Below are 13,010 nucleotides of genomic sequence, written 5' to 3' on the forward strand. Positions count from 1 at the left end.
TTCAGTCGAATTTAGTATAAGATAAAAATATTACCTACGTTCGATCGAAAGGAAATTCAAATATAAACTGTAAAATATAACTTATAAATAGAATATAAATTATAAAATATTGAATAAGCTATATGATATAACGTATGAAAATATAAATATTCTTTGCCTAGCAATAAATCAACAATCTCATTACTATTCTATGTTGAAAGCAATATTACGAATCACTCATTAATACCCGAAAACCATGCACACGAGATTCTAATTCATGCACTGTTTCACACGTTTGTTCTCGTTTGAAGCGGAATTCAAATAACGATGACGAATTAACTATCAGCGTGTATTATAATTTCACCGCGGCATCGCGCACCGGTTCACCGCGTTGCTAATACAGGACTATCGTGCCAAGTACAATTAATCGATGCAATAAGCAGCGAGTCACGTGAAAACGCGCAATTCATGCTTAATTATCCCCGGTGACGATCTTTATTTGTAATGTCGATATGCAAAGACGATAACGAGGCTTTAATTGTTTCTTCTCATCGAGCTGTTGCATCGGTTCGCATCATTTGACACGCGATCTCTCGTTCGTTTGATCGGCAACCGGCATATTAACGACGTAGAATAATCCGATGTCGTGTCGGAAAGTAACATTAAATGTATTAATAAAGCTCGCGTAACATCGGTCTCGGAGCGGTTAACAGAGAAAAAACGCGTGTCTACAGCTCGTCCGAACTGAAACAGAAAATTCTACACGCATAATTAGTAGACGGTGGATATTTATCAATTGGAAATATGTCGACGTATACAGATACATACAAAATATACAGATAACATACTAATGAAATTTCGACACATTTCGTATATTCATAATAGGTATCTTGGAATCTACTGTCGAATAATTTCGTGAGCCTGTGTATATGTATCTCATGCAATATTTTTATTTTTTCAAAAATTATATATGCTTCTATTAATATACGTATAGACTACATAGACTGTAAAGCTTAGCTTTCATCGGGCACGATGTATTTCTCGAGTTAAAAGCAAAGGAAGCGCGTGCAAGGTCGATAAATCAGCTTTTCGGAGCATCGTCCCAATTGAGTCGGCGTATACTCACGGGAACCGTCTGGGTTATTGCAAGAGGTGTTTCATTCTTTAATTAGACACCGTGAAATTAGATACGTTCGGTGTGTCTGCGGTTGCGGGTTAAGGTATTTAAGTCACGCCTTCCTGATCATCTTACATCGTTCCATCTAGCACTCGTTTTTTCGTGCCCATTTCGCGACTGTACCTTTTGGTTTCTCCTATATGTACAAGTGAAAAGCGCGTTACGCTTACCACGACGATATCGTTCAACGTCGTGCTGCAAACGTACATCTCAGTATTAGGAATTTACACTTGTGCGAACAACGAGAAATTTCAAAAATCATTGGGATTTTCTTAAAAACTCGGGAGCTATTATATTTCGTTTGAATTCTTTGGGATATAAAGAGGAATAAAAGGGGAATAAATGGTACGCTTTACATCGGTACATTATATTTCTTGGTCCTCTAAACATTCATAATATACACAACATACAATATGACATAGCGGTTCAGCTTTGTTTAGTTTCTCGTTCGAACGCGGTACCGATAGAACGTTGTAATTAAGTTTCTCGTTACTTGCGAACGTTGCTTTTCCCTCCGCCACTATTTCCTCCTCCAAGTATCTATCGTGTGCCATTGTGCACAAGGGCAGGAGATAGATCAACATTCACGGAAATTAGTAGGAGATATACACAATGATGAGAAAAATATTTCTATATCGGAGTAATGCGTCTACTAAATACCATCGTAGATTCTGTTCTCTTTTTTTTTTCTTTTCGTCTTTTTCTTATTTAGTTTACAACGCTACGTCTCTTATCTCGTACTTTGTATGGAAACACTTGACCATTTTTCACTTTCGCTCATATTCTCGTTGAACGATTTCTCTCGTTTCGTCTTCGCTTACGGTTTCGGATTAAATTAGAAAATTTCGTTCAGTCAAATTCAAATTCAGAGAAACGATACGTTACGCTCACCAATCGCCTGGTTGCTTGCATTGTGCATGCTTTACTCACAGGACAATGTTCGGACGATAAGATTTCCGCGCTATTTTAGGAGAATCGTAAACAATGCAACCGAGGAAAAAGGAAACTTTTCATTTCGCAACTCGTTTCACGCAAGATTCACGTTCAAGACTAATAAACAAGATAATTAAAGATAAACGATTACTTAATAAGCGTAAGGTGTTTATAAACGCCGACAAGCGAAGAGTTTCACAATTCAAACACCGAAAAATATTCAATTTCGTACGCTCGACGAAACGATTCCATACATACGATGCAGTGCGAGCTTTCTCGTTTAAACGACGGTTGAAACACGCAAATTGACACGAATTAATCTCGTGCGGGAGAACCTATGCATTTTAGAAGTTTCGCGCTCTTTGGCAGTCCTGGGTTCCATTTCCCCTGCGGTTAATTACGCTGGAAGTCAAGATGCTCCGAGAAATAAATCCCCTTCGACGCATCATTGTTACACCTTCTTTTACATTTATTATCTCTTTATCGCGTGAACGATAAACTGTGTGCGCTTAGACGTACATGTATCATCTGAAGAGACGATTTTCCTGTCGCTGTCGTTATTATAAACGCGAAGAATAATTTTAGTCCTGTTACGATCTTTCAATTTTTACTTTATAATCTCACGTTTCAATTGTAAAGATCTTAAGAGACAAATGTATATATATATATATATCATCAAACAAAGTAGTTGTACCAGATTAATTTTTATAAAATTCGGTTATAATTTTTATAATAGAAATAATGCAAGTGATTCAATCAATTAATCTGAAGGATTATTATATATAATATATGTAATAATAATAAATAATAATAATATATATAAATAATAATAGCTAAGAACGTAATAATATTATAATTATTATGTATATATTATATATAATATTATTATATAACTATTTATGGGAAGAATAAAGGAGGCTTTTAAAGATGAAGAAACACGATTCACTCGAGAGTGATGGAAAGAACGTAGCAGGATTAATTATATATTAATTATATACCACTGAATGCAATTCTTCTCGTTCACCTCGTAACGAGTGCTTCGTCAGTTCCGCGTTTCTGTTTAGTCTTGGAAGTCAAGACTCTTGCACAGTTTGTGCTCTCAAGCCTCGTGGAAGCAACTCGAAAGGAGATTAAACTGTTTTCATGGTCGAAGAATGCTCGACAGCGCATAGGAGAATCACACGCTTGAAACTCGACGAGGTTAATGTTAGCTAACGTTAGATCGTTTGAACAGGAGAAGCACCACGAAGTACTAAATCTACGCGACTGCATTATTTTTTTTTCTCCGCTTTTTCATTCTTTGTAACGCTAAACACCGTCTCGAGTTCGTTCGAACACGAATTCGTTCGTTTTTCTAGTAAACCGAACATCATTCGTCGACTCTATGCATTGAACTCTATGCGTTGAACGTTTATTTCTATGTCCGTCAATACGGCGGAGAATTGACGACACGCTGATTTCGTTATCCTTTCGCCGTATTAATTTTACAGCGAAATTATTTGCGATTTTCGGGATTTCATATTAAGGAAATGAGTTATTAATCCCTCGAGTGCCGATGACGTTTCATTTGCGTATGCTGCGTTGCTCGAGATTACAGCGATCGATCGGGTAAACACTGTGGATCACTGAGAGATTCGTGGATTATTCGTAGCGGTATCCACATCGATCCGTGCGAAAAGTCAGAGTTCACCGTGCGCCCGTAACGTGTTGTAACACCGACTATACGTATCGTGAATTATTTATCAACTGAAATATTGATTTTTTAACGAGATGATATAACGATTGACGAAGAAGCTGTTGAATATTGTTTGGAAGCAATTCGTCGTTCGAGTAGAAAAAGGATTGACAGGTATTCGTAGCAAATGGTGATTGACAGATATTACTTTAATTCCTTATCGCATAATTCTTTCTTTTCGTTTTGTTTATCAACGATAAAATTGTTTAGTAATAAAAACAACTATTGAAAATGATACATTAAGTGATGTATTTCATTACAACAAGACAGAAATGATCTGTCACAAAAAGAAACGTGATCGGAGACATTCCCGAACTCGAATCATCGTTTACGACGCTAAATTTCAAGCACCTTTTAATCATTCCCATTTTTTCAACGTAAAATACGGATTCCGAATCGTCGAATCGCTTCGTTACTCGAGTGTACGTTAGATGCTCACGAGAGTATGGCAATAATACACTAACGAGTCACGTTTTACGTGTTCTTAGCGACTATCGTACATCCACCTCGTCCCACTAGACCTACTTACGATCCGCGGAATGCCATCGTTAAATTCTTAATAACATCTGCTTTATAATCCTCTCGTAACATTTTTGCATCTTCTTTTTCCACGAATGCATAAAAATCCACAGTCGATTATAATAACATTAGTCCAATTGTGCAAGAAGATACTGATAGTTACCTATATATACAGTAAACTTCCAAATGAAAATATGGCGAGTCATTATTCCAAAGAGACGACGTAAAAAAACAACTTTTCTAAATCTAAAAAGAGCGTCCCAATGGATGCACGACCTTCGTCAAATATTTACAATTATTTTTAGATTACCAAGGCGGAACGCTTCGTTAAGGATAACAGAATGCACGCATTCTGCGGCAATGGGAACTCCTAAACTCTATAAATCAACAGACAAGACCATTCGCTCTTCTAAATTACATCGAATATGTCGGAACGTTGTTCTAAATACGATAAACGTGCCGACGTGAAACAACGTTAATATAATACGTTGCAACATAGGCACGTCTCTTCTATCGTTTTTTTTCTTTTTTCCTTTTACAACACACCGACTTTAATTTATACGCTACTTTCTGCTTTGTATGTCGTTAGGACAGCCTAGGTTCGTAGGTTCGAACGCCTAGAGCGCCGTAGTTTACTTAATTACTGAGTCTTCCTATGGTCTAATGTGGTACGTCGAGTGGCTCGATAACTTTACACGATTAATTATTGTAATTATCCACGGGAATTGCGATTACCGCTAACGAAGACAATTAGTCGCGCCCAGAGCAGTACGACGATTTTTCATTTCTCGTCGAATTAAGTTACCTCTTTTCTTTGCTGATATAGAGATCGAAGGTAAGGGGGGGCTGGAAGCGATTCGCATAGAAAAAATCCATGTCTCGAGTATTTAACTGAATCGTTTAATCGATACTGTGATATTATGTATTTTCAATACATTTGATCGATGGATCTTACGAGCGCAGAGGAACGCCATTTATCTGGATATTGTTGATAGCTATCCGGAAAAGTTAGAATATGTGAGATTATGTATAAGCGTGTGTATGGGAACAGTCTAGATTTGTGATAGGTCAAGATAGTTCAACAGGAAATTCAAGAAGCATCGAATACGTCGAAGTACGTGTCAAGATATGATTGTATATAGAGCCCCTTTTTCGAATAACAAGCAATGAACGTGCAATGACAGAGTTATTAGTGCGCGTAACATATGTATTAATTACGAATAAATTTTCATTTGGTAATACAATGTCTGGATAATTGATGTTCTGCGGCGTCGTTCCGTGAACATTCGTTAAAATTTCGTCAACGCATACTTCTGAACCTTACAGTGTATTTGCTGTGACGAAACACTTGAGTATTGTTACAGAATCATGTGAAACGAAATGTTTCCGATAAATTCGTATCGTTCACGTACTTAGCTTACATTGCTTGGGATTGCGTACCCGAACGAAATTCAAGGACACTATGTTTGATAATAATATATTAACTCTTTATGTTTTACGATTAGATATGCGAATATATACAACATGACAGTAAAGATCGACACGTTTTTCTATTTCCTATAGAAATTTTTAATGTCCTTTGGTTTCTTTCGCACACCTATAGTGCCTTTAAATCGATACTATAACTGTAACGAACTAGGATAATTCGCAGATATTGAACGTTTCATTCAGGAAAAGAACGAAAACTTTGAATGAAAATCTACCAGATTGTGTAATAAGTGGACTGTGGATGTTTATACATTTGCTGAAAATTGAAATATATAAAAATATGCAGAATATAATTTGATATAGTTTGTATATATAAAAATATATGAAATATCTACGGTCAAGTATTTGTTATAATATTCAGAGAGTTAAAGAAACTTGTAATGAAATTTCTTGATATTTTCATAGACATTGATAGTTTTCAGAAATATTTCTAACTATATTGCATATGTGAGCGATAATGAATGGACATACGATAAAGCCGAGAAGCAACAGGGATATATTGCTTAGTTTGTATAATTTAATGATATAAAGTCAGAACGAAAATCAGGGCTGTCTTTAGTAAACAAACTATTTATAACTGAAATCACCACAGCTTCGTTAATTCTCGCAATACATGAAATATGTGTTAAGTTTCAATATACGGAGATTTTGTTAAACGGGTAATGGCTAAAATTAAAAAATAAAATATCTTCGACAATTTTTTAAAGATATACGACAGTTCAAACTTATTACACAACCTAATATAATACTCGTCGCATTTTCGATCGTTGGAAACAAACCACGTGGTTGTTTTCACGATAATTTTGACGAATGGAAAGAAGGACATTTACCAAGAAACATGAAAAATGAACTTAATGTGGCGACAGTCAATGTATTTGTAGTGAACACAGTGTTTGCTTGGATAATTTGTTTATCGATAAAACAGGATCGACAGTGAACACGAATTTGAATTTCATTTCGAAACGACCATCGAGGGCCTGTTAAATTCTTTTTCGAGGTTTCATTCATTGAATCAACCGACGATTGAATCAACTTCCTCGCAATCGAGGCTCGAATCCATTGAATGCAAACTTTGTAAAATATGCTGCTTTCGTTGGTCTTCAATGTAAAATGGGTAAAATTATCGAGACTATAAATAATATAATTCCTACACTGAATCCAGCATTAATCTTTTCGTTCATCAAAAAATCCATAGCATCCATATACAGCGACGTCTAAATGCCTAATGCAAAATTATAAGCCCATTTACATAAACGATTGGATGCAACCGTGCATTACCCTATTAGCTCATCGATGATGTGGTGTCACGTTACACTCGTAATACAAACATTAGATAATCCAACAGCAGAATGACTAGTACCGTTCAAATTACGTGCAACGTTTGTATAAATCTAGGTGTACGTACTCGTAATCGCGATAGGAATCAGAACATGCACGCGTAAAAGCCATAGAAAAAATAGAACTCTCTAGCGAGATCACCGTATTAAAACAAAGAACAAACGATCTATAACGCCTGTAAAATTAGATCTACGCGAACATTGTGCTTCCTCGATTCATTCCGAAGTCGTTGCATCTCCCTTCGTTTAATTTCTAATTAAAAATCTACGCTTTCGTTTCTAGTAACGAGTTCTACGTATTTATGAAAATTATAGAAAAATGGAAGTCAGTATGACCAAGGTTCTCTTACATGATAATCTAACAATTAATATTATTAATAAATTAATAAGTTACAAATTGTAGGTAGGTTTTCCTTTACAATTTAAAGTTTTACGTTTCGAACGAGTTCTAAATTGTAAAATTTATTAGCGGAACTTCGCTCGTTTAATTCAATTAAAGTTTTTATCTTTATAAGAGAGAATTTATACGATATATTCACGCTAAACGTATGAAGCTTGTATCAAAGAAATAAAAATGAAAGCTACTTGGAAGAATACATATTTATAATGCAAAGAGGAAAACGAGCTTTTATATTTTACAAAAAGACATTAATATCCCAAATGGGATAAATCCTTAAAATTTGAAAAATTATAAACTGATCATTCTCATTACTTTCGTAGCTCCAGCGTTAATAATATGGCATTATTAATTATATTGTTCAAATTAGATATTAATTTAGTACTTGGAATTTGCAATTTGTGACATGTAAAATTTCACTAATAATACTAGTTCGATTGTGTAAGAGTACCCAGGTTTTAATTGCTATAAGAAGACACGGAACGAAAGGTATTCTTCCTTTTCTCCCGTTTCGTTAGGCGCGCATAAGGCCTGGACTAGCCAGAAAGGACAAAGGCAATGGCGAAATATTTCGTTTTCGGTTCACAGAACGATCGATCGATTACCGAAGATGAGACGTCAAGTACTGCGAGTAAGAGCTTCATTCTAAATTATTCGTCGATTGCTTGCTCGTAGCTGAATTATCTACAAACGTTCCGTCGCACTTGTGATCCGTGAATAGCGAATGCAATTGTCATTCGTACGTACTGTGAGCTCTGGAATTTTCGATTCGTACCATCCTTTGGAATAGAATCAAGTAACACGATGTATATATCGATTTGGTCGTTTCATAAGTTCTGCTCCCCGTTTATTATCAATTGTCAATGCAGTATTCTTTTCTACTTATCAAATTATATATTTTGTTAGATAATTATTTTCGATTTTTCTAATTAGTTTAACACGCGCGTTGCTACTGCCGTATATATTGCATCGATTCAAATATTTAGCAATAGTAACAGAAAGACCACATCAAGTAGTCGAATTAAAAAAAGAAAAATAGCAACTGAGAATATAATCTACGAGACAAAAGAATATAACAGATGGTTTTTTAAGTTCCAGAGGGGAAATATTTATCAAAAGTTTCTACATACTATTTTTATCAAATAGGTGTGGTAGCTTAGGTACAGAAAAATTAAAAGTTTTCGGATCACAAAATACGATGAAAGACAGCGGCGGTACTTCATATCAAATTTCTAATAAATAGAACAGCACAACTTATGAACCAACGTATTACATACACTAGGTTATTTGCTCGAAGAAAGATTTGTGCGAAGAACACAGAATCTCATCACTTAGGGTGACTACAGTCGAGTCGACTGAGTATGTGAAATGGCAAGTAAGAAGTCGCTTTGTGTAAGTGAAAATTTAGGCTAGTTCAGTCGAAAGTCGATTAAGGATCGAGTGATGGGTAAAGTTTTCGTATACAAACACAAAAATTTAGATACGCAGGTGAGTGAAACCTACTTTTTTAGATCTCAACTACGGTTTTTTACCGGACGCTCGTTGCAATCGATTAAGCCAGTCGATTAAATTTGCATTTACACAAAGCGACTTACTAAAATTTCTCACTGATCGACCACTTAGTCGAGCCGTCTGAAGCCATCCTTAGCGAATAGTCTTTCCCGTTAAAGACACCAACGGGGGTTCTATGAACGTCCAGAATTTCGACGGAGAAGCGCTAGACGATGTCGTGGAGAGCAAGCTCGAAAGTTTCGAGCGTTCTCGGGATTTTTTGCGTGGATAACGTTGACAGTTTCCTCGAGATCCTCGCGGTTTCTCGGAAGTTTCCCCACGTTCCTCCAACAGATTAAGTCCAGCATGGTTGGAAAAACTTGGAGGATCTCCGGCGACTTCCGGCCGTCTGGGAAGTTTCCAACTAGCCTTAAAAAATTCCGAACGCTCGCCCAACTTTCGAAATCCCTTTCGTGCTCGTGGACGTCCATCGATTTTGTTTCTCCTCTGGATAAAGTCGAGCGAAAAAGTTACACTTAATTATCGGTCATTTCACGATAGTCGTGCTAGTTCGAAACTTTTCACGTTTCTAATTCTACCCGGACACGATGAAAGGAATAGCAAGTTAAAAGGAGGAAAAAAGAAAAAGGAATCGAGGGGCGTGATCGATTATACCAAAGTCGATCGAGGGATTTGTCGCCGGAACCTTGACGGGCTTCGTTGCATCCACGATGAAATTCTTCTCTTCTAACGGTCGCGAATAGAGACGCCTCGATTTTTCGAATCGGGCAATTCTCTAGTTATGTTCCGTTCCGGATCGCTACGCGGATCTTCACTGTGGCTTACATCAAGCTGCACAGGGCTATCCCGTTCTCGAATGCTGATTGCAACGCGGTCGTTTCCATGCAGAACGCGCCATCCTCGTACATCGTCGCGATTCTTTGCTGCTGCACACGGCTCTCGCTTTGGGATCTGAAATCGTGCGTGAGATTAATCTTCTTGGGAATCGCGTGTCGCTCGAAAAATTGCATAATCGTGTAATCGTCTTCGAGGGGAGGAATATTCAGATTTCTTAACCCGTCCAATAGCAACGTGAGAAATACTTGATGGAATAAAATGATATGGAATATCGTATCGAATTAAAAACAAATGTCGATTCTTGGAGGAAAAAGGAAATGAATAGTTCAGAAGAAGAATAGAATAGAATTTCAAATTGATTTCGAGTACAAAGATCTTCTATTTTCTGTCAAAATCGTAATAAAATGTAAAAAATACTATAGATGGGCATATTTTGCTCCTTAGACACGAAAGTATCAACGAAACTTAGAAAATCGCGTGATAAACGTAAATCTCCTCGCGTGAACGATTCGATTCGTGTTAAATCAGAAAAGCACTGCGTCTAGCGATTTGTACTCGTAACGCATCCACCCATTACGATAGCCCAGGGAGTTGTAAGGCACGTTGCCGTTCAGTACGAGCGTCTGAATTATTTCGTGACTTCCTCCCTCACCAGTGAAACGTATGCCCTTCTCGCGCGTCTTTGAAAACTCACCTGGGAGGCATAGCTCGTGGACGTTGTTGCGTCCTCACTTGCTCCCTCGAGACTTGCTGGTTCGAGAGGTAGCTGCTATCTCGCAGAACGGTTCCCTGATGGTGGTGGTGATGGCCAATGGATCTCTCGTTGTTCTGAGAAAGCGACAACTGCGCCAAATATTCTCTGAGTTCGGGCTGACTGGCCAACAATTCGCGACGCGTCTGAACGTTTGGTGCCGTAGGTGTCGTCGTCGCTGTCGTAGAATCTGACCATGGAGGAGGTGGTGTATGGGATCGCGATATCATGGCGTATTTATGACACAGGTATTCCTCGTAGGTGGGTGGCAATCCGGTCTGAAAAATCCAAGATTTTTTTACATGTTCCTTTTACCGACATCCTTCGTGTTTTTCGTCTTTTCGAACAGGACATTCTGCACATTATGACGCAAATAAAAATATTTTCTATCATTTAGGGTTTGTGTTGTTGTAAAAAAATGATATCCAGCCAGATAAGGTAATGATATATCGTTTAAATTATCATTTTTCAAATATTTTACTTGAATACTGGCCAAGCTTGTTAATTTAAAAATTCTAAATTTACCTTCACGTTGAACGAATTATAAAAATATCAGAATTATCAAGCTTTATGGAGTTTTTCTAGGTTTCAAGCATTACCCTCGGACTTTAGAAGTTTTTCAATTATTAGAATTTCATAGAGTTTCGAGCACTTTGTACGTGGAATATTTAATTCGAGAATTTCGAATTTTATAACAAACTACCATTGCTATTGTTGTTAAATATATATCCAGTAATTGGAATTAAATTTTTAACTTATAAATAACTGGCTTCGTGAACAGTTCCATGGCAGTTTCAACACACTGCAAATTTATCGTGATTTCGATTTCAGAGTCTGTTTTGTTGTAATTTTGGGCTGATTGTCGAAGAAGAATTATATTCGTTAATGACGCAGTCCAGAGAGTTTGGCATTTAATTACTTGTATTGTTCGTGTGTAATCGACTAAATCTCTATCGTAAAGAGTTAAAGCCGAGATGATGGAATTGCATTAAAATACAGTTGAAATGTAATACAACCACCAACAATGGTAACACATAAATTTTGTAATTTGAAGAATAAGCGGGCGATGCGTTTCTATGAAAGGACTGTTGCAGTAAGTTCGACGGAGAATTATTATTTTGTTTCACTCCTTGCTTTACAGAAATGCTCTTCTGGTTTCTACTTCGTTAACTTTCGAGAAGAATTTCAAAGAGCTACCAGGAAACTCGTAGCGAGTTTTGTCTGGATTTCTACACCCAAAAGTAGGGAATTAATTCACAACTTATTTATAAATGTTAATTCCTACATCAATTTGTCGTTTTGAAGAATACATTAACTCTTGCAATTTATTTGAAGAAAGAAAATGAAAGAAAGATTTCCTGCGATGATCGGGAATCGAACAAAGTGCAGTTACTTGAAAAGCAGAAATGCTGCTCGCATCTATTCAACCAATCTACCGTCAACTTCTTTCTTCGAATAAACTCTTTAAGTTATTTCCACGAAACACTTTCCTATGACACGATACTTTCTTTTTTACTTCTTCAATTCGGTAGACAAATGACAAAAGTCACAATTAAAGTTAAAGAAAGACAAATTACAAGTTAATTACAGTTTGTAGCGCTAAAATTATGAAATCTTTAGAAAACGATGTCGACCAGTTCCACGTGCCACACATACGATTATTATAATAATTTTTCTGTACTCGGAATACTTCGATGTAAACTCTTTATTGTAAACTGCTCGTAAGAATTTTCGTTCCAATTTCCATGTCGGATTAGTTCGCAAGTTATGAAACAGAAAAAGGGCAACGAACTGTAATCGAAGCAATCAAATCGAACACGAGCGGTGACGGTCGATAAAACGGTAGCAAGAATGGAGCGGTACAAACTCGGCAGAACTCGAGGTGTTCTGGCATCGTTACTGGGTGTTTCAAGTGGGTCGCCATCGGGGGTGGCAGTGTTTTTCGCAAAGGGTAACCGCGACGTGGCACGAAAATTTATGTGTCGCCCGGCGCCGAGAAACTACGCGGTCGAAATGGCTGGCCACAACCTGAATGGTTCTTCAGTTAAGGAGCAACTCGAAGAATTTGCCTCTTGTTCTCCTGTTTCAACCCCTGCCCATCCATTTTCTTCTTTTTTTTTCTCTCTCTTTCCGATACTGTACAAAACGTAACCGTGAGCGATCCACGATCGTTACAAGAATTTCTTTGCTCTTTTTCGACCGACTACCTCGTCCATGAAACTACGTTAGGTCTGGCCTTGTTCGGATCTGGATAGAAGGGGGCTGCAGAGAGTTGATTATTCGAATAATCGAATATTCAGCAAACAAGACTCGAGTTAGCAGAGTGGATCGAGCGTTTTGAATAT

At 37.1% G+C, this 13,010-nt stretch overlaps 1 protein-coding gene across 1 annotated transcript in view; it reads right to left on the bottom strand.

Annotated features, from left to right (window-relative positions):
* Positions 1-9,348: 9,348 nt before the first annotated feature.
* The window catches only part of LOC117206268, a 53,485-nt gene continuing 49,823 nt past the window's right edge, over positions 9,349-13,010 (bottom strand). Inside the window, exons 4-5 of the mRNA XM_033445439.1 lie at positions 10,609-10,943; positions 9,349-10,028 (exon numbers count right to left, since the gene is read on the bottom strand). Of these exons, the coding sequence (XP_033301330.1) occupies positions 9,899-10,028; positions 10,609-10,943 (465 nt within the window). The 3' untranslated portion in view covers positions 9,349-9,898. The remainder of the gene's footprint in view (positions 10,029-10,608; positions 10,944-13,010) is intronic.

The sequence above is a fragment of the Bombus bifarius genome, unplaced genomic scaffold, assembly GCF_011952205.1.
Source record: "Bombus bifarius isolate JDL3187 unplaced genomic scaffold, Bbif_JDL3187 scf7180000008000, whole genome shotgun sequence".
Lineage (NCBI taxonomy): Eukaryota > Metazoa > Arthropoda > Insecta > Hymenoptera > Apidae > Bombus > Bombus bifarius.